The sequence below is a fragment of the Lutra lutra genome, chromosome 6, assembly GCF_902655055.1.
Source record: "Lutra lutra chromosome 6, mLutLut1.2, whole genome shotgun sequence".
NCBI classification, from domain to species: Eukaryota; Metazoa; Chordata; class Mammalia; order Carnivora; family Mustelidae; genus Lutra; species Lutra lutra.
The window spans coordinates 58,918,495-58,941,396 of NC_062283.1; the positions used below are offsets into that span (position 1 = coordinate 58,918,495).

A 22,902-nucleotide genomic window follows, 5' to 3' on the forward strand; every position below is an offset into this window, starting at 1 on the left:
CTTGGGCCATAGACCAGCCCTTAGGAAGTTACTGGGCTTTAGAATACAATGAACTGGAGGTCAGTAACAGACCTGCTACGTGAGGTTCAAGGTTTCCCCATTTGAAACTCCACAGTGACTGGCCATTTTGTCTGCATTACTCCTTCCCTTTATCCCTGTCCAGTTCCACAGCCACTTTCCTCCCTAAGTCATTGGTAGATTATTAGTCCCATTTTATAAACACATTCCCACTAAGGTATCAGTCAGTGACTTCTGTGCTCCTACAAGCACTTACAATTTAATATAGATAATAGAAAAAGGACAGCACTGAACTGAAAAGACGGCATCTAATCCTAGGACTTCAGACACTGGATCAACTGAGCGAAGTTCTCCCGGAAGCTCTCCATTCTCTGTGTTCGGTCTCCACATACAACTGGTGGATCAGGAAAGAGGCAAAATCCTGTAGAAAGAGCACAGAGGAGAAAGGAATTAACTTGATTAAATTATGAGATCAGCTCTATTCTGCCCAGGTTGGTGGGAGACAAAGGCTGGTTGATGCCTTTGAACAGTTAGGGATGGTCATGTACCCCTTGTTCCTTGATAGCTTTTCCCTGGACCAGATTCCAACATGAGCATGAAAAACTGTGCTAAAAACCAAGTTGCTCAGCTGGTGCTGGAAACAAGAGGGTCACGTTGTGTTTGGGCCCTCTTAGCACAAAAGGTCTTCAACATGAAATTATGGGCTCCAATCTTATTTGGAGTATTGTTCACTCTATAAAAGATTTCTATTCGAGTTTAGTGCTCTGAAGATCATTTTCTCCTTCCTAAGAAGATGAATGTTTCCTCTTTTGTGATAAGAACAATATACCTGATTAGCTTCCCCTTTTCTTTGAATGCCAGGAAGCTCTGCCCCTGAAGGGAAGTTTCACATTTATAAAATAGTGTAGATACCTCATAGGTTTTTATTTGCATTATTTTTCTTAATTGAAAATTAATTGAAAATTAATTGAAAATTTCTTAATTGCTCTACTTTTATAGACTCCTTTTAATAGTTTGTGTAGTTTATACAGAAATTTTGTAGTTTGGGTTTCCTTATTTCTATTCTTTTTATTAAGGATTTTATTCTTTTATTTGACAAAGAGAGAAAAGGAGAGAGAAAAGCGGGAGGAGGGACAGAGACAAAGGGAGAAGCAGGCTCCCGAATGAGCAGGGGGTGGGTGGGGGACTATATCCCAGTACTCTGGGATCTTGACCTGAGCCTAAGGCAGACTCTTAAAGGACTGAGCCCCCCAAGTGCCCTCCCTATTTCTATTCTAATATAGTTTTTTTTAGTGCACCGGCATTGTGAGCCATCCCAAATCATTTGCAAAACAGGGAGTGGCTTAAGGCCCCTTCAAGTTATTTGTAATACAGTGTTAGTTTTCATACCAGATGGGTACTTAGGTAGGAAAGAAACATTTATTGAAAAGTTAAAAAGGTTCAGTTCTAAGTTTTCTAAGGACAAAGAATATACAGAAAGCATTCACCTTCAGCATCTACACTGTTACTCTGTTTCGACAGTCCCCGGGCCATGTTATCCCACCAGCGGGTCTGAGCTTCCTTTGTCTGGGAAAGAACCAAGTTGGGGTTCTTCAGCTTTGAGAGCGAAAGTCAGAAAAGGAAAAATAATATGGACCTCTCCTTTCACTCCACTGGTATTGCCCACCTCCCCCAACTGGAATGATACACGAAGGTCACATTTCTTCCGCTTTATGCAGGTGACCGGGGTGGGGTGGAGGGTGGGGGAGTTTGGGGGGTGTCCTGAGGCTGGACCCGAAAGCTTGACAGAGCAGCATTTTGCAGCAGACAGATTTAGGACAGAAGTGTTCCGCATTCCCCTAGAGCATTTTTCTCCCATTTTCCTTTTGTGGTTTCTGAAATCTGTTTGTGTCAGCGGCAAGAATCATTAGGTCGTGAGCTCAGAGCTCCTTCCTCTTACCCGCCTGGTATTGACTCTGCTTGGGAGGGAGAGTCAGCAGAAAGGTATTTCTCTTTTCCTTCTGGAAGGGGGTGTGTCCTAAGCTTGTCTGCCTTCAAGGGCAGCCCCAGGAACCGAGAGTGGCTTAGGTGTCAGTGGATCTGCAGGAGAGCCCAGGAGCAGCTGTTCAGATGTTAATTAGCGATGTCTTTCCGAACAGCATTAAGAAGTGATTGAACCCCAAGTACAGTGGAGGAAGGGCTTCCAGATGCTGTGAAGAGAGGAATCACCAGGTAAGCCCGACAGCTGTGATTTGATGCCTTAGAATGTGTATGACTATCACCAGTATTATCTGTTAATTTGAGATAGCCCCCCCCCGCCCCCGCCCTAGGTAAAACTCTGATTTCAAGATCCCTTTCCTGAAGAAGGTTATATAAAGGAATAGGGAACGGAAAAAGCAATGAGAAGAGAGACAAAAGAGTTCATCCTCTTGGTGACTTATTAACTGAGGTGATTTGCTGGTTCTCAGACTGCAGGTTTTCTGACTCAAAGCACACAGTTCTCTCTATGCATTAGAACCCAGGACCTCCTGTTCCTCAGGTGTGTGAGGTAGATCTACTGGAATAAAGAAGGAGCCACCAAGGATACTTGTTCAAAACATCAATTCACGACTGCTGCTGGTCAGTAATACATTAGCTTTAGCAAACTCTTAAAATAAAAATATGCTGGAGCAGGTTCAGTTTATTTTCACTTTAGATGAATTCATAAAGCTTTGCCTGAACCAGTATAAATTTGAGAAGTACTTCCCAACTTAGCTCCTATCCTGGACTCAGAAAAATCCCCAAATCGGCCCTTATAATCATTTCTCCGTTCCTTCCCCGTAATAAATACAAAGTGATACACTGTATTTTCTGACAGGCCTTGAAAATTGGCAACTTTTCCTTTTCCTTTTCTTTCCTTTTTTAAAGAAAAATCCATTTGTGTAAACCCAATATCCTAGATGTTGGGAAATTACTGAAGAAAGTACAGAAAGAAGATCAAAGTGGAAGAGATGCGGAGAAATGATGCCTGTGGCTTTTCCACGATGATATCCGTTAAATGAATTCTGATAATAACACACATAGGTGGGAAATACAGATAGAAAAGAAATAATAAAAATAGATAAACACATATTTTATAATTTATTCAAATATTAGCACAGCCTTTTATGATTTTTCCCTGTAATAGAAGCACCGCTAATTATCCAATCATAACCAAAATTCAAAACAGTATTACAAAAATGGCTACAAAAATAACACTTTATTCAACTATTAGCAAGTATTATAACTTTGAGCACATTTTTTAGCTTTTTGTGCCCTGCTTACTTCATTTGTAGAATGGTGGCAATAAGCATCGAGATTTAAAGTAAGATCTAAATTAAGATTTGAAATGCGTGTATGCATATTGAAGCTTCTCTGGCTGACTTGCAGACCCTTCTATTTTGTGCACAGCCACACATTGATGAGAATTGTTGTTGACATGCCTCATAGGTGTGCATGTCCTACTTCTCTAAAAAGAGAGTAAATTTAATTTCTTTCTCAAGTAGGGATAGGGTTCCCATTATAGGATTTATCTCTTGTTGTGCTGAAGGTAAGGGGAACACCAGACTTGCATCCATATGCCCTCTGATGTCATTCATTCCACAATTAAAGGAATGCAACCTTCCTCCTAGAAAAAAATAAATGAGCGCATTCATTTAAACTAGGGTATAAGTGACTAATTTTAGTACTTTGGTTGGGAGTGAGGGCAAGCTGGAAGCAGCAAGAGGGTCCAGGTTATTGAAGGGTGTCACCAGTGATAAGGGTGTGTCATGAGGGTGAAGAGCTCAGAAGATGGACAAGTGGCATCCTTGGGATGGGTTCGCTAAATTCTCAGTTTTGCTGAATGCCACTCCTTATGAAACCATGTTCCACCCAATCTAAACACGTATTTGCAACTTTAACAATGTTCTACCTTGTTCTCTTTCTAAAGTTCTTTGGCAGGAAATACCCATAGCTCCAGAAAAGGGGAAACCCTGTTCCCAAACATCACGGAGTTTGAGTTGTGTGTGAGTAGGGAAGTGCTCACAGGATGTCCAGGTCTCCATGTCCAGTCCGAGACAAGCTAGAAACCTGATCTTAATAGTTATGAAAATAATATAGAAACTTGGGGGGATAGTGCAAAAGGTCTATAGCATCATGGACTGACACATCATCTCTCACACGCCCCGCTGGTTCCAGCCTTGCTGAAATCTACAACCACAGTGTCCAAACCCATGGGGAAGGGAAGGTTTCCTCCCACCCCACCCCCTGCCCCCCAGCAAGCCACAGAGAGTCTCAGAGGCTCCTGTCTGATGGCAGGTGGAAACCTGGAATTCTGCAATGTTGAGAATGAAAATCCATGAGAATTAACAAGTGGGAAAGTGCCCTGGTATTTCATGGAGTTGTAGTAAATTCCCCGTGCACAGTTGGTTGGATAAATGGTATGTAAGGAGGAGAACAGTGGTGAGGTATGTAGCCCTCAAACTGTGCACACTGGAATTAAATCTTGTTGATGGGGCTTCTCAGGACCCTGTGAGGTCTCCAGATCCTCAGTGCTAATGTCCATTTTTGATCTCTGAGGCCCACACACCTTGGAAACTCTAGTTTTTTCATTTTGTTTTAAATAAAGCCCTTTCAAATGAAGACTTTAAAGTCCAAGATAATTTCCTTGTTTGCTTTTTTTATTATAAGATAACATTTAAAAAAGCTGATTGTAGAAGTTCCTTTATTGTTTAGGGATAAGCAGGCATTTACTATAAATTAGTGGTATTAGGTAACTTGTCACAATGGAACAGATCCACACCTGCAAATTTTGGGTAAAGAGACTTTGTATTAAGCAGATTATATTTTCCATGAAAACCCTGCATACTTGTGTTTGTAGTTTTGCTCAATTTTGCTTGAAGATTTCCCTAGCTTAATGTCTTAGAGAATCAGGCTAATTGTTTCTCATAAGAAATTTAATGATATATTTCTTAATCATATAACACTGTATGATGTTGTTGACCAAGGTACCAATTAAGTAAATAGGAGAAGAAAAGACACAGCGGTAGAATTTATACATATTGAAGTCAGAATTTTATTATACAATGAAGGTAGCCTTTAAAACTGATAAAGAATTATCAAGTTGTCTTGTTAAAGAATGGTTTAGTCAAGAAACGTAGTTAGGATAATTGGTTGTTCATTTGAAGGAAAATCAAAGTAAACACTTATTTCATACCAAAACCTAAAGTAACTCCAGGAGGATTAAAAGTTTAAATGTATTTTAAAATTAAAGAAGGTTTAGAAGAAAATATATGTATATTTTTACAGTCCTTTTATAAAAAAGATTTTTGAGCATGATCCCTAGTTTAAAATACATAATGGAAAGGAGTGACGGATGTGATTTCATGAGCTCTTGTACAGAACACAGGAAGTTAAAAAAATTTTAACAGAATTTATAATGGAAGTGACAAAGAGCTAATATCCATGTTATATAAAAGTTCCAAAGAAGCAGTTCTTAAGAAAAAGTAAACATTCCAATAGAAAAACTTAGAACAGTGACTTAAAAAGTCAAGCCAGAAAAAAAAAAAATACAAATGACTAATAAACATCTGAAAAAAAAGAAGGCATACTCTTCGGGATAATCAGACATGGAAATTAAAACAATTAGACAAAAAGTTTGCCTTTTTGTCGGCAAACATTAAAAAAGGTACTGGGGACAGTGTGATGACATTGGCATTTCTACGCCTCCCTGGAGTGTGTAGATGGGTACAAATGGGGAGGGCATTTTGGCCATGCTGATCAAAATTTTAAAATGTGTAGACCTTTTGAAGCAGCACTTTACTCAAACCTGGAAAAATCCCAGGTTGCCCAGAATTAAGAACCCACAAGAAGAAGCTTAACAGGAGGAACATTTGAGGGCAGATTGTAGGAGTCCAAATAACGAATTTGCCACCATGATGTGTGTGCTCTTTATCTGAACATAGTGTGGGGCCTGGGAGGCTTTGGAGTATGGACTGACATAATATTTGCAGGATAGGTGGAATGCCAGGAAACTGGTTTTTTGTCTAGTAGAATAATTTGGGGAATATGATTGGGAATCTTGCTTTTATTCATTAGGAAGCTATGATGAAAATACTGTTAATAGGCATAGGGAAACAAAGAATGAATGTCTTTTAGTATACTTGAAATAGTTGAGATTTATCAGTCTAAGACTTGAATGAAAGTTGGATATCAGTTTTACTCTTGTTTAGAAAGGAACCCAAGAACAGCCTGTAGCATCTTCAATCTGAAAATTAGCATAGAAGATGCCACAAACCAGTTCTCTGGTTCTTTCCAATAGGCCTGATAAAGTGTGTTTTCATCCTTAGACACTGACGACACTCACATTTGCTAGGAGGATAGATTTGAAATGTATATTCTTCTTTTTCCTGAACAAAGAAGTTTTGTAAGGAACTCAGATGGGCATTAGATGAACAATCAGGACCTTATTAAAATCATATCCCAAGCAACAAAAGGCACTGGCTCAGAGTCCAAGAGAAATATTAGATTCTTTGGGGAGAGAAATTTAAAGAAATAGTTGATAAATTCTTTTTATTTAAAATTTAAAGTGACCCTTCTCATTTTTGGCAAGCGTGAAATGGAAATAATCCCCACTTTCTTTACAAGATTGCCAAAACAACCAAATGGATACATATGCGAACATTTAGTGAATTACAACGAATTTTTCTTGTTTCTTATTATGTAACCTAACCATCACCTCCTTCAAGTGCGATTCAAGTACTTTTTCAAGGGAACAATCTAAGAGGAAGTTCAAATTCCATGGGTTTTTACCTGCTCTAAGTAAGCAGAGTCATGTGGGGAAGATGGGAAAGAAACCTGACCTGGGGATTCCCGGAAGGCTGGGTCCCCACTGCTGAGCGGAAGGTTTGGCTGGAAGAAACAACTGGCATCTTCTCTGGAATGCCATTAATCGTCCTTTAAGAGCTTGGTACTAATGTTGGCTCTACTGAACCATGAATGACAGGAGAAGATCTTCAGTTACAAGGGGTTGGAAAAGAGCCAACCCCTGAGGCTGGCAGTCAGGTTCTTACAATGGGACTGAGCTGAACTTGTCTGTGGGAAACGAACTCTACCAGCGCGTGGGAAGAAGGGTTGGGTGATGAGCTAAGAACAATAGATCATCCTGTATCTTTGCTGAGATATAAAGTACAGAACCTTTGTTAGTGGGGAGCACACAGCCATGCCAGGCTGACAGCACCAGCAATACGAGAAAGTTCTGCAGCCAAAGTTCCCATGAGTGAGAAAGGACACACAGACTTGTAAAAAATATTTCTCAATTTGGGGATCGAAGGGGATCCAGTGAAGAGGTAGGTCACACAATGACTCTGAAGGGAGATCCATTCAAGGAAATACTGCAGGGTTTAAAATAGGGAACAGGGGTGCCTGGGTGGCTCAGTGGGTTAAGCCTCTGCTTTTGGCTCAGGTCATGATCTCGGAGTTTTGGGATCAAGCCCCCCATCCGGCACTCTGCTCAGCGGGGAGCCTGTTTCCTCCTCTCTCTCTGCCTGCCTACTTGTGATCTCTCTCTCTCTCTCTTTATGAAATAAATAAAATATTTTAAAAATAAAATAAAATAGGGAACAAAGAGACCCCAGCCACCCAGCAGTTGTCTTCAGAAGTGGGTCTGGAGAACTGCTTTTGGAGTTTCCCTTAATGGGCGGAGCTAGCGTGTGTGAACTGCCCGTGCTGTGAACTCCCCCATGTCTGGCACTGTGCCTGGGAAATTGGAGGCGCTCAATATCCAGTGGTTGAACAAATTAGAGTTTAGCTGATTGGTAAAATTAGAATTTAGCATCCTGGAGAACGAATGACAAGCTAGGTCATTCCTTTTGTCTCTTTCAGCCTTATGATTCTAAGATTCTTCTCAACTCAAGGACTTTATTCTTAGTAGGTGCTCAGCCCATCTCACCAGATATTGCAGAATTGTAATAACCAGTTTGAGGAGGAAACAGGTATAAGCCCCAGGAAAACATGTTACTCTTTCCCAGCTTAGATTTAATGGCTGACAGACACTAAAGAAAAGAATAATTAAATAAATTATACCCGAAGAGAAACTGGGAAACGGGCATCTAACATGTGGGAAATGGGCATAGAATCTGAATGTGAGTAGATCTGAGCTCAGCTTATACTATTGCTTATTTTATAGAAGAGGAAACTGAGTTCCAACTTTTTTTTTCCCTTTAACTTTCATAAGTTCTGACGGATGGGAGACAAACCTGGGGCTAGGTTCTAATTCATCTAGCTCTTTTCCGTTATGTTGCTACAACATGCTAAAATATAAAATATGTGCTTAAAATTGTACTATACACACATATTTATATAGATACTCACAGATTTTAGGTAACTAAATTGTAGTTCTTCCAGAAGAAGGGTGCCTAGCTGAAGATTCATCAAACCTCCCAGTATTTTTCCAGATGTGAATTGGTTGTCTTTTCTGTCCCCACCTACCTTTTCACCTGACTTCTACTAGATCTGTCCACTTAAAGGAGCATAAAGAAACTTGTCTCAAAGGCAAAAGGCCCAAGGATTTCTCCACAAAGACAGAATCCAATGAAAGTGTTACCAAAACGTTATAAAATAAAACGTGAAATAAAACCAAGCTTTTACAGGTCCTTTGCTGGTAAAAACGATCGGTTCTATTTGAGTCATTATGTCCTTCAGATCCTAATTGGAGATCTGCTGTTTCATGCAGATGCGCACACGTGTGTGTGTGTTATGCCCCTGTGAGTCCAAAACAGAGAGGAGGGAGACAACTCTACTGGGAATTCTATTTATAGAGGAAGAAACAGTCCCATAAACATTAGTGCCAGGAAAGCGGCCCAAGTGTGCAACAGGGTCTAAGATTAGAATGTTGCTGCAAATGCTGGGAAGTGTAGGTGTGAGCAGTTCCAACTCAGCACCACTGTTGATAAGGTGACAACTGTTGACATGAATAAATAATATTTGGAGCCCAAAAATACGTAACTGGAAGAATGGAGAGACAATGGACAGCCTTCTCTAGAGGCGTAGTAGCAAATCCTAATGATTGTTCTCTGCAAACTGAAGGACAGGGATTATCAAGAATGAATTCACTTGAATGAATTCAAGGAAGTGAGGGGGGTTCTACTGTGGCCAAGCCTTCCCACTGCAGCTGGTGCCAACACAGCTGTGGGTCAGGCATCATCGGCCCCCAGCTGCCGCAGGGGGAGTGATATAAACACAGGTACTCTGATGTCAACAACAAATCCTCGTCTGCAGCAGGGGCACACAGATTCTGAGAAGGTTTTTAATAATCAGGACACTTTCAGCTTTGAAGGGAAGTGCTGAAAATACCATGAGGATTGCCTCTAATAAAGTCAAAGTTAGGTGGGATTTAAGATTACCCTAGACACAGACACACACAGGCACACATAGACACACACACATTTCTTGACATCCACACTGTCCAGGACTCTCTTTTGAGTCAGATAATTCAGTTACTATAACAATGTATTTTTATTACCTTGAAACTGGGGTCCATCCTTCCATTTATATCGTGATGGCCATTGACCTGGAAGCACCTTTTATTTGGTGAGTTAATTTGATTCACAACTGAAGTCAAATTTGCACAATTCAACAAGTAATTATAAATAATGGTGATGAATTTAAAATTTAGTAATGCTAGTATGAATCGCTAACCGTAATTGAGGCTTACACCTGCCGGACATTGTTTTAGGTACTATACATGCAATAATGCATTCAAATCTTTGAATTAATACCATTTCCTCCATAAGACAGATTAGGAAACTGAGGTATGGAAAGCCTGAGAAAATGTCAGGGGACACCCACTTGATCAATGTCAAAGCTGGTACCTGAGCCCTGGGCAATCCAGCCACAGTGCTTGGGTCCCATTCATCTTGAAACATTATTTTCCCACCTTTGACTAGTTGTCAAATAAAGGATGCCCGTTTACAAGTTAAATTTGAACTTCAGAAATACAACAAATAATTCTGAACAATGAATATTGTCTCAAATATTGTGTGGCACATACTGAACACTAAACAAAATTAGTCATTTACCTGAAATTGAGTCTTCCCACCTTACCCCAGAAGGAGATGTATGTACCAAGGAAGCAAAGAAAACATTTTGATTAGTTTGAGCTTTGGTTCCAAACGCCACAGTAGAATCCAAATCACAGGCTTGGCCTCAGAGCTGAACTCCTGTTTTCTATCCCAGAACCAGTCTAGAATAACAATTCTTAAACTTGCCTAGAGGTCAGCATCCCTCGGTTGCTTTAATTATGCACACGGCTGGGCCTGGCCTGTCTAAGGTTTAGTAGGATTTAGGGTGGAATGGGGGCACCTCTATTTTCTTATGAGCTTCCAAATATTTTCTTTTCTCTCCCTCCTCTTTCTTCCCCACACTCTCCCCACCCCCCCCTTCCTCCTCCTCCTTTTTTTATAGTCCAACTATTCATGATTGGCCTATAGAGCAGTGACTGGGAATCACTGGTCTGAAACCCTTACCGTAAGTAACAATTTGTCATTTCTAGCAAGTCCAAGGAGACAGCCCAGAATACACCCTCCACATGGGAGGCAGAGGGGATAAACAAACCAAGAGTATGAGAGAGTGTTTCCTCACAATGCCCAGGCCGTCATCTAGGCCTCCTTGAGTTGGGTTTACTGTCTCAAGCCTAGACAAAATGAGGGAGAAAGAAGATTTTTCAGAGAGAGAGAGAGATTGAGAGAAATGATTGAGAGGAAGAACCATAAAAGGGCCATGCCTCCCATTTGGAAGCAGGCCCTGGCATGAGGAGAAGATAGGTCATACCCACATGCATGGGTGGGCTCCAGCACTAAAGACCATAGTCTAAACAGTGCTCAGTGTCAGGAACTGACATTAAAATGTTTTCCCTGGAAGTAGAGAAAAAGTGAGAATGATATTTTTTAATTAATTAATTAATTAATTTTTTAAAAAAGATTTTTATTTATTTATTTATTTGTTTATTTATTTGACAGAGGGAGAGAGATCACAAGTAGGCAGAGCAGCAGGCAGAGAGAGGAAAGGAAGCAGGCTTCCCAGTGAGCAGAGAGCCTGATGCAGGGCTGGATCCCAGGACCCTGAGATCATGACCTGAGCTGAAGGCAGAGCCTTAAACCACTGAGCCACACAGGCACCCCTAAATTTATTTATTTTTATTATCTATGTTAGTCACTGTATACTACATCATTAATTTTTGATGTAGCGTTCCGTGATTCATTGTTTGCATTTAACACCCAGTGCTCCATACAATCCGTGCTCTCCTTAATACACATCACCAGGCTAATACATCCCCCCACTCCTCTCCCTCTAAAACCCTCAGGTTGTTTCTCAGAGTCTGTAATCTCTCATGGTTCCTCTCCCCCTCTGATTACCCCCCCTTCATTTTTCCCTTCCTTCTCCTAATGTCTTCCGTGCTATTCCTTACACAAATAAGTGAAACCATATGATAATTGATTTTCTCTGTTTGACTTATTCCACTCAGCATAATCTCTCCAGTCCTATCCATGTTGATGTAAAAGCTGGGTATTCATCCTTTCTGATGGCTGAGTAATATTCCATTGTATATATGGATCATATGTTATCCATTCTTCTTATGGATAAGATGAATGAATAAGAAGGGAACATTCTTCAATTTCATAAAATCCATACATAAATTTCATAAAATTCATTTGCTGAAGGGCATCTTGGCTCCTACCACAGTTTGGCTATTGTGGATATTGATGTTATGAACACTGGGGTACATATGACCCTTTTTCTCACTACATCTGTATCTTTGTAGTAAATATCTAGTAGTGCAACTGCTGGGTCATAGGGAAGCTCTATTTTTAATTTTTTGAGACACCTTCACACTGTTTTCTAAAGTGGCTGCACCAACTTGCATTCCCACCAACAGTGCAAGAGGGTTCCCCTTTCTCCACATCCTCTCCAACATTTGCTGTTTCTTGCCTTGTCAATTTTTGCCATTCTAACTGGTGTAAGGTGGTATCTCAATGTGGTTTTGATTTGAATTTCCCTGATGGCTAATGATGATGAACATTTTCTCATGTGTCTGTTAGCCATTTGTATGTCTTCTTTGGAGAAGTGTCTGCTCATGTCTTTTTCCCATTTTTTGACTTGATTATTTGTTTTTTGGGTGTTGAGTTTGAGAAATTCTTTATAGATCTTGAATATCAGCCCTTTGTCTATAGTGTCATTTGTAAATATCTTCTCCCATTCCATGGGTTGCCTCTTTGTTTTGTTGACTTGTTTCCTTCGCTGTGCAGAAGCTTTTTAACTTTAAGTTGATTTAAGTTCATTTTAAATGAACTTTAAGTTCATTTTTGCTTTTGTTTCCCTTGCCTTTGGAGACATGTCTTGAAAGAAGTTGCTGTGGCCGATGTTGAAGAGGTTATTGCCTATGTTCTCCTCTAGGTTTTTGATGGATTCCTGTCTCACATTGAGGTCTTTCATCCATTTTGAGTTCATATTTGTGTATGATCCAGTTTCATTCTTCTGAGTATAGCTGTCCAATTTTCCCAGCACCATTTATTAAAGAGATTGTCTTTTTTCCACTGGATATTTTTTCCCGCTTTGTCGAAGATTATCTGACCATAGAGTTGAGTGTCCATATCTGGGTTCACTATTCTGTTCCATTGGTCTATGTGTCTGTTTTTGTGCCCGTACCATGCTGTCTTGGTGATCGCAGCTTTGTAATATAGCTTGAAATCAGGTAACATGATACCCCCAGCTTTGTTTTCTTTTTCAACATTTCCTTGGTGATTTGGGATCTTTTCTGGTTCCATACAAATTTTAGGATTGTTTGTTCCAAAACTTTGAAAAATGCTGATGGTATTTTGATTGGGATGGCATTGAAAGTATAGATTGCTCTAGGCAGCGTAGACATTTTAACAATGTTTATTCTTCCAGTCAAAGAGCATTGAAGGTTTTTCCATCTTTGTGTCTTCTTTGACTTCTTTCATGAGTGTTCTGTAGTTTCTAGAGTTTAGATCCTTTACCTCTTTGGTTAGGTTTATTTCAAGATCTTATGGCTTTTGGTGTTATTGTAAGTGGAATCGATTCTCTGATTTTTCTTTCTATAGCTACATTGTTAGTATATAAGAAAGCAACTGATTTCTGTGTATTGATTTTGTATCCTGCCACATTACTGAATTGCTGTATGAGTTCTAGTACTTTGGGGGTGGAGGCATTTGGGTTTTCCACATAAAGGATCATGTCATCTGCGAAGAGAGAGAGTTTGACTTCTTTGACAATTTGAATATATTTTATTTCTTTTTGTTGACTGATTGCTGTTGTTGGGACTTCTAGTACTATGTTGAACAATAGTGGTGAGGGTGGGCATCCTTGTCGTGTTCCTGATCTTAAGGGAAAGGCTCTCAGCTTTTCCCCATTGAGAATGATATTTGCTGTGGGTTTTTCATAGATGGATTTTATGAAATTGAAGAATGTTCCCTCTATCCCTATACTCTGAAGAGTTTTAATCAGTAAAAGAGGCTGTATTTTGTCAAATGCTTTTTCTGCATCAATTGAGAGAACCATGTGGTTCTTGTCTCTTCTCTTACTTATGTGTTCAATCACATTGATTGATTTGCAAATGTTGAACCACCGTTGCATCCCAGGGATAAATCCCACCTGGTTGTGGTGGATAATTCTTTTAGTGTACTGTTGGATCCTATTAGCTAGGATCTTATTGGGAATTTTGGCATCCATGTTCACCAAGGATATTGGTCTAAATTCTCATTTTTGATGGGATCTTTGCCTAGTTTGGGGATCAAGGTAATGCTAGCCTCATAGTCTGGAAGTTTTCCTTCTGTTTCGATTTTTTTGAGAATAGGAGAATAGGTATTATTTCTCTTTTGAATGTTTGGTAGAATTACCCAGGAAATCAATTAGGTCTTAGATTCTGTTTTTGAGAGGTTTTTGATCACTGTTTCTATCTCATTACTGGTTATTGGTCTATTCAGGTTGTCAATGTCTTCCTGTTTCAGTCTTGGTAGTTTATAGGTTTCCAGGAATGCATCCATTTCTTCTAGGTTGCTTAACTTATTGGCAATAGCTGTTGATAATAATTTCTGGTAATTGGTGTTAGTCATGATCTCTCCCTTTTCATTCATAATTTTATTAATTTGGGTCCTTTCTCTTTTCTTTTGGGTAAGTCTCACAATGGTTTATTGATCTTATTAATTCTTTCAAAGAAGCAGCTTCTAGTTTTGTTGATGTGTTCTACTGTATGTCTGGTTTCTAATTCATTGGTCACTGCTCTGATCTTAATTATTTCCCTTCTTGTGCATGAGTTAGACTTAATTTGTTGTTGATTCCCTAGTTCTTGAAGTTGTAAAAATAGTTTGTGTATTTGGGATTTTTCTATTTTTTTGAATGAGGCTTGGATGACCATGTATTTCTCCCTTAGGACCGCCTTTGCCATATCCAATAGGTTTCAGACTGATGTGTTTTCATTCTCATTGGTTTCCGTGAATTGTTTAAGTTCTTCTTTGATTTCCTAGTTAACCCAAACATTCTTGAGCAGCATGGTCTTTAGCTTCCAAGTGTTTGAATTTCTTTGAAACTTTTTCTTGTTTCGAAAAACAAAACAAAATAAAACAAAAACAAAACCGCTTCTTGAGTTCCAGTTTCAAAACATTATGGTCTGAGGATATGTAGGGAATAATCTCAGTATTTTGGTATGGGTTGAGACTGATTTGTGACCCAGATGTGGTCTATTGAGGAGAAAGTTCCATGTGTGTTCAAGAAAAATGAGTATTCTGTTGTTTTAGGGTGGAATGCTCTGTATATATATATATATGAGGTCCATCTGGTCCAGTGTGTCATTCAAAGTTCTGTTTCTTTGTTGATTTTCTGCTTAGATGATCTGTCTATTGCTGAGAATAGAGTGTTAAGGTTTCCTACAATTAATGTGTTATTATCAATGTGTTTCTTTATTTTGGTTAACAGTTGTCTTCTGTGGTTGGCTGCTCCCATGCTGGGGGCATAGATATGTACAATTGTTGGATCTAGATGTTGGATATACCTTTAAGAATGATATAGTGTCCTTCTGTATCTCTAACTACAGTCTTTAGCTTAAAATCTAATTTATCTGATATGCAAATTGCTACCACAGCTTTCTTTTGAGGTCTGTAGGCATGAAAGATAGCTCTCCATCCCTTCAATCTCAGTCTGGGTATATCTTTAGGTTCAAAATGAGTCTCTTGTAGACAGAATATGGATGGGTCCTGTTTTTTATCTGATCTGCAACCCTGTGATGTTTTATGGGAGCACTTAGGCTATTCATGTTGAGAGTGATTATTGAAAGATATGATTTTATGGTCATCATGTTGCCTGTGGGGTCCTTGTTTCTATAGATTGTCTCTGTAAATTTCTGTTCTATATCACTCTTGGGGTCTTTCTCCTTTTATAGAACCTCCCTTAATATTTCTTGTGGGGCTGACTTAGTGGTCATATATTCTTTAAGTTTTTGCCAGGCTTGGAAGCTCTTTATCTCTTCATCCATTCTAAATGACAGCCTAAGTCAGACAAAGTATTCTTGGCTGAATGTTCTTCTCATTTAATACCCTGAATATGTCTTGCCAGTCCTTTCTGGCTTGCCAGTTCTTTATGGACAGGTCTGACATTACCTGATGTTCCTCCCTCTGTACATAGGAATCTCTTCCCCCAACTGCCCTTAAGATGGTTTCCTTGGTTTTAAGATTTGTGAGTTTTACTATTACATGTTGGGGCTTTCGTTTATTCTCCTTGATCTTGGGAGGGGTTCTCTCTGCCTCTAGGACACGAATTCTTGTTTCATTCCCCAGATTAGGGAAGTTTTCAGCTCGGATTTACTCAAATATATCTTCTAGTCCTCTCTTTCTCTCTCTTTTTCTCTTTCCACCCCTTCAGGGATCCCAATAATTCTGACACTGGAACATTTCATAGCGTCATTTATTTCTCTAATTCTGTTTTCATGAATTCTAAACTGTTTGTTGCAGGCTTCTTCCTGTTCCTTTTCTTTCCTTTCCTTTCTGTTTGTTTTGTTCCTTCTTTTCTATCAGTTTGTCTTCTATATCACTAATTCATTCTTCTGCTTCATTTACCCTAGATTTTTGAGTACCTAGATTGGATCTCATTGATAGCATTTTTTTAAAAGATTTTCTATTTATTTACTTGACAGAGATCACAAGTAGGCAGAGAGGCAGGCAGAGAGAGAGGGAGAAGCAGGGTCCCTGCTGAGCAGAGAGCCCAATGTGGGGCTCGATCCCAGGACCCTGGGATCATGACCTGAGCTGAAGGCAGAGGCTTTAACCCACTGAGCCACCCAGGTGCCCCTCATTGATAGCATTTTTAAGTTCTGCCAGATAAGCTCTCATTTCTGACCTTAGAGAATCTATTTTGCCATTAGTGGATTTCTCCAACCTAGCCATTATCTGCATAACTGTTACCCTGAAGTCTATTTCCACCATCTTGCTTATATCCATATCCATTAGTTCTGTGACAGAAGTCAGAGTCTCTGAATTTTTCCTGTTTTGAGGGTTCCTCTTCTTAGCCATTCTGTTGAGGGGTGGTTGAGGGAATGTATAGAGTCCAAGTTATTGACCACAAACCAAGCAAGATGTACCTGTTTTAAAGGGATCTTAGGATTGTTCTTGTTCTTCTAGCTTGTCTTCTCGGGGAGAGGCCTGCTGCGCTGTTACTCAGGCAATGCTATTTTGGCAGAGGTGACCTGCCCCCTTTTGGGGTGGGGGGATGGGCTCAGTGAAAACTGGTTTGCGGGGGCTTTTGTTCTCTGGCGGCTTTCTTTGGTGGCTTTCTGACTCTCTTCCAAGAGTCAGAGCAGAAGTTACTGAGAAATCGCAGCCTGTTCTTCAGTAAGCACTGTAGGCCACACTGACTTCATTTTTGTCTGTACTGCTAAAAACCACAGCGTCCTGGCTTCTGTGCCCTACAGCCACACTCCCAACCTTCATTTCCAGGTTCAGGCACTTCTCTGCCCTTTGTGCTTCTAAAACTGCCAGCCACCCCCAGTTCACATGTGTGCCCCCACAGCTCTAGGTTTCAGTCTGGGGGGTTGCCCTAAAGTCTGCAAGCAGTTCCCAGCATGAGAGGATTTTGCGCTCTGGTGCAAGATCCCAGAGGATCCCTCCCCCTTCCCTTTATCTTCTGATATCTGCCTGCAGAATCATCCCTCAATAGAATGATTTCACAGTAACAGTTATGCAGACAATGGCTAGGTTGGAGAAAACCACTAATGGAAGAATAGATTCTCTAAGGGCAGAAAAGAGAACTTATCTGGCAGAACTTAAAAATGCTATCAGTGAGATCCAATCTAATCTAGATACTCTAACAGCTAGGGTAAACGAAGCAGAAGAATGAATTAGTGATCTAGAAGTTACTGTACCCAAACCTCTGTCTCAGAACAGAGAGCAGTGTTCACCTAAGGGGAGATGGGAAACACAAAAGTTGTATGTGTTTCATTGCTTACTTTTCATGCTTCCCTAGAGAGCCCTGGAAAGGGTCTCTGCTGACATGTATGCCATGTCTATGGTACTCTTTATCCTGTCTCTATCATCTTTTTTATTTTCTTGTAGATCAGAGAGCAAAGTGTGGGGCAGTGCTGTCAGGCATGGCAGGGTTTTATGAGGGTTAAGGTATACCTGAGAAACAAGGGAAAGGCTGGAATGGAGGGTCCACCTTTTCATTTTCTGTGCTGCTAATCAAGGACACTTAATCTAGTGGTGGGTTAGTGATTTTGGGAATTAGAGGTTTTCATTGTTTCCCCTGAGATGTAAAAGAACATGGAGAGGCCATTAGGATGCACTCCTTCATTTCTGTCAGTGCTGTCCAGTACGACTTTTCAAAATGGTATTAAAATGCCACATAACACAAATGTACCTTCTTAACCATTTTTAAGTGTGCAGTGTCAGTAGTGTGAAGTATATTCATGTTGGGCATGATATCTCTGGAACTTTTTGACCTGATAACATTAAATAACAAGTCCGTCCCTGTTTTCCCCTCCTCCAAGCCCTTGGCAACAACCATTCTACTTTCTATTTCTATGAGCTTGACTTCTTTAGATACTTCAAAGAAGTGGAATCATACAAGATTTGTCTTTTTCTGACTGGTTTCTTTTTAAAATCTAATGCCCTTGAGGTTTATCCATGTTGTATCATGTGACAGGATTTCCTTCTATTTTAAGGCTAAATACTATTCCATGACTAATACAACTTTTGGCAATAATGGAAGTGTTCTGGGGCACCTGGGTGGTTCAGTCAGTTGACCTCTTGATTTCAGCTCAAGTCATGATCTCAGGGTCATGGGATCAATCCCTGTGTCCAGGTCTCCACTTAGTGTGGAGTTTGCTTGAGATTCTCTCCTCTCCCTCTGCCCCTCCCTTTGCCCCTCCCCCTGTGCATGTCTTTCTCTCTCTCTAAATAGTCTCTAAATAATCAATCTTTAAAAAATAAAAATAATAAAAATATAAAATATTTAAAAATTTAAAAATAAAAAAAATCTTAAAAAATAGTGGAAGTGTTATGTGTCTACACTGCCTGACATTGGTAGCCACTAGCTACATGTGGCTATTGAGCCCTTGAAATGTGGACAGTGTGACTGAGAAATTTCATTTCATTTTGTTGTAGTTAAAATTAAAATTTAGATTGCCATATGTAACTATAGGCTAGCATATTGGACAGAATAGTTCTAACTTACCATGATTTTTATTTTTTGTTGACACCAAATAACCTGGGTATATGCAGTTAATTTTGTGACCATAACTATGTGTTGAATTTTGTCCAAATTATTCTGATAGAAGCATAAACAAGGATAATATGTTGATAATTACATCAACTATAAAGAAAGAAATTTGCTGGATTTGTTCATTATTATCTTTATGCTTAAGCACTCTGATTCTATCCTTATATTCATGGTTCTAGGGATCTTTGGTTATTTTAATGCTTGTTTTTCCTGAGATGAGAAGAAAACCTTGAAATATAAAAAGGCTGGATGTCAAATGCATTTGGTTGCAAAGTTAAGCAAGTCATGATTTTAAAATAGCCTGTGTTTAGTCAAATGTGATCTTCGAGAAGAGAGCTCTTGAGCAATTTTCTAGGCAGTTTGTAAAGATGGAAATTTACTACTTCCGCTACTGGAGTGGAAGTAATGGTCTCTCAGGCTACATACTTGAAGTAGAAAAATCATCAAGCACTCAGGGCTTCTGATACACTCAGTTAGGCCCTACCACTGTACATTTTTAAGTTTTGGCTTGAATTTCTTGTTTTTGTGCCTCAGCCTTGCATGGTGCATCCGTTGTCTAGCCACAGACTGTGGCCCCAGTTGTTTATGTTGAGTCCAGGAGAAGGAGGGAGGCCAACTGAAGATGCAAGTCCACGTGCTCTGGTTCATCTCTTTCTTCACCCTCATTGAAAGCCAAGATGGCTTCCTGGGGGTGAGTTGGCATATGCCCTGTTTTCCCTCTCTACCACCTCTCTTCTCCCCCTCTGTACTTTGAAAACCCATCACTCTCTAGGCCACTGGAACTACATAATTTAATAGACTTGGCATCAGAAGCCTGGGTTCTTGTCTCAATGTGATCCACATTAGCTGTGTGTAACCTTGGATAAGCAGTTTCATCTCTCAGAATTTAGAGGACCTAACTGCAAAATAAGGCACTCAGACTGAGCCATCTGGAGAGCTCCACTAGCTCAGCACATTTCTTCCTATCGTTTATTTGACCAAGGAAAGACATAGATTGGCACAGCCAATCCTTGGACTCTCTTTCCTAACTACACTCACTTTCTTGACACTTTTATCTAGGATCATGGTTTTAATGTTCTCTATACCCTGATGGCTCCCAAATTTACATCTGCTTCTCAACCTTCTCCCCGGAACTCTACACCCATGTATCTACTATCTCTGTGGTATCTCTAATTGGGTGTCCAATAGGCCCCTTAACTGAAGATGTCCAAAATTAAATTCTTGATTTTTTTTTTTCTCCACCAAACCTGCTTCTCCTTTCCCATCTCAGCAAGTGGTATCATTGTCCTTCTGGATGGTTGGGCAAAAAAAAAGATTTTCATGTTTGACTCTTTCCATAATTCATACCTAAACCATTGGCTCTTGTTTGGTTTTGCTTTGCTTTATCTTTAAAATACACCCATAATTCAAACATTTCTCACTCCCTCTATGGCTACCACCTTGATCCACACTTTCAGTATCTCTCACCTGTGTTTTTCAATTACTCCTGAGATGCTCTCATTGCTTCTGTGCTTGTCTATTCTTAACATGGCTACAGGATTGAGCCTTCCAAAAAGTAAAGTAGAACACTCTCACCTGTGTTCAGAACTTTCTGGTGGGTTCCTATCTCATTCAAATAAAAGCTAAACCATTGCCCTATAAAGATCTACACAGCCTACCTCCTTGGAAGATACTCTCTGACCTCACTTCCTGCCCTTCTCCTCTTACCCACTCCACTGAGCTACTCTGACCTCCTCAGTCTTCACATGCTAGGAATATTCTTACCCCAAGGCCATTGCTATTGCCTCTTCCAGGAAAGTTCTTTTTCTAGGGCTCCTCAATTCCCCACCTCCTTGAGCATTGTGCTCAAAAGTTGCCTCAGGGAGGCCTTTCCTAGCCACCTCCCCATCATCCCTACCTTGGATTTTAGATCCATAATTTCAATTCATCCAGGAGATCCAACAAGGCCTTAGGAAGCCCTACCATAATTTCTCTTTTCTTTTAAACAGAGAAATGGAGGCATCAACACAAGAAGAGGACTCATTGTTAATAAGAAAAAGCATCCAGGTGAGCCTCCCTTAGAGAGTGTGGTACAGTAGACCCTGATGCCAAGGGACCAGGGTTTCAACCTTAGTGGTGTTTCTGACTGGTTGTATGATTTTTTTTTAATTTTATTTAATTATTTGACAGAGGGAGAGAGAGATCACAAGTAGGCAGAGAGGCAGACAGAGAGAGAAGGGGAAGCAGGCTCCCTGCTGAGCAGAGAGCCTGATGTGGGGCTTGATCCCATGACCCTGAGATCACAACCTGAGTCAAAAGCAGAGGCTTAACCCACTGAGCCACCGAGATCCCCTGGTCGTATGATCTTTGACACACTATGAAACACCTCAAATCTGGGAAATGAGACTAACAGCAATCCCTACTAGCAAAATATTTGTGAAGATTAAATAATACATAAAGGAATGGTATCCTGCTCCATACCTGGCAAGTAACTATTCTGTACCCTTCTTTTCCTTCCTTATTTCAATCCTAACCATGCGATTAGTGGGTACAACACTCAGTGTACTAATAGGTTGTGTTCCTAATTTAATTTGTTGTTCTGATGTTTCAAGCACTGAATGTATTTCTTCATGGAAAGAATGATGCAGACAGATGGTTGTTAGATTCCTGGGTCAGTCCACAAAAGCCTTTCTCCAGGGCAGGGATCTACAATAGTGTGCAAATAGTGTCATTGAACTTATCACCACACAAGGCTGCAGTTCTCCAGAAAATGAAATAAAAATTCAAATTGGAATGCCATGAAAACATTTTCCCTGACAGTAAAAATATAGTTGGCATTTAGTGAGCTCTTCCTAGGTGCCAGGCACTATTTTAAGTGCATTGGATGGATTAAGCCCTTACAATGACCCTCTGATTTAGGCGCAATGGTCATTTTTATTTTACAGATGGTGAAATTAAGACACAGAGCTAGGGAATTGGAGGAATGATTCAATTCTAGTCAGTGTGGCTCCAGGACCAGGGCCATGTGCCTCTGACACCTACCATTCCCCCACTTCTTACCTGCTTAGGCAGTGGGAGCAGGAGTCCCATTAGCTTTCTCTACTTGGTGTGGCTCCCAAGACCTAGGACAGGTTCCAGCCTGCAAGGAGAGGGGAGAGTAAGAGAGGGACTGAGACTCCATGAAGTGAGATGGTGGAAGTTGTGGCAGACAGGAAGCTCTTGTCCATGTTATGAGACATGTCAGACTTAACCAACTTCCTGCGGCCCTCTTAACTGCCTTCTAAAAAGTCTAGGGACTGATCCACTGATTTCCTTCTCTATAAATTTCCCTTCTGCCTGGCTCCCTGGGTCCCTAAGAAAAGGGATGGTCTCAGAGAAGCTCCTCATCTCATTTGTCCCTGCAGAAAGCTTGGATGTCTTGAGAAGTCTGAGACTTCTAAGAGATTTCACCAGTGGCAGTCAAAGGAGACCCAGAATAAAAGGATGTTCACCTTTTCCCTCTTTTTCTCTGAAGTCCTTACATTCCTAATCTGGAGTGCATAGATATGTTTGGGATGATCTGGAAATGCCATGAAATCTCACATTGTGTTTCATGCAAATGTGCCTAAATGAGTTCTGGGAGGGAGAATACTACTAGAATTCATAGTCTCCTGAGCCTAGAACACATAACAGCCTCTCCTTAGGGAAACAAAAGGTGCTGTTCAGGAGTGATAAGACTGAGATGAGGGTGCATAAAGTCTCAAGTAAGGTTTGGTTTGGTTTTGCTTTTGCATTTCATGAAAGGTACACAAAGTTGGCTAATTACTGAAACCTCTTTACAGTAGAAAAAAGTGGCTTTTTGGAGAGGAAATTGTGAGACTGGAGGTGGTTTTTTTTGTTTTTTGTTTTTTGTTTTTTAACCTTCAAGGAGGCTAGAGCTGGGAGAGCAAGAGGCAAGAGTGACTAGGATTTTCTCACCTCTTCTCCCTTGGGTCTTGATGCCTGAATCTTGACCTTGGATACATCCTGAGGAGCCGTGTAATGTCAGGAGGGTGATTGATGCCAGGATGGGTCAGGGAGAGTGGGAGCCCCTGGCCTGGCAAATTGGGAGAATAAACATAGATCAGACACATATGGGGTATCTGCAAGTGTTCCTCCAGATGCTCA

General features: G+C 40.3%; 1 protein-coding gene across 4 annotated transcripts in view; it reads left to right on the plus strand.

Moving 5' to 3' along the window:
- ADGRF1 (adhesion G protein-coupled receptor F1) overlaps positions 1–22,902 on the plus strand; it is a 109,302-nt gene that overhangs the window by 63,730 nt on the left and 22,670 nt on the right. Inside the window, exons 1-5 of one of the 4 annotated variants that reach the window (XM_047735077.1) lie at positions 1,895–2,001; positions 2,157–2,229; positions 10,459–10,521; positions 19,312–19,468; positions 20,766–20,823. In XM_047735077.1, coding sequence (XP_047591033.1) covers positions 19,400–19,468; positions 20,766–20,823 — 127 coding nt within the window. In that variant the 5' untranslated portion in view covers positions 1,895–2,001; positions 2,157–2,229; positions 10,459–10,521; positions 19,312–19,399. Of the gene's footprint in view, positions 1–1,894; positions 2,002–2,156; positions 2,230–10,458; positions 10,522–19,311; positions 19,469–20,765; positions 20,824–22,902 lie in introns of those variants that run through there. The other 3 variants (XM_047735078.1, XM_047735079.1, XM_047735080.1) reach the window with 3 other exon arrangements.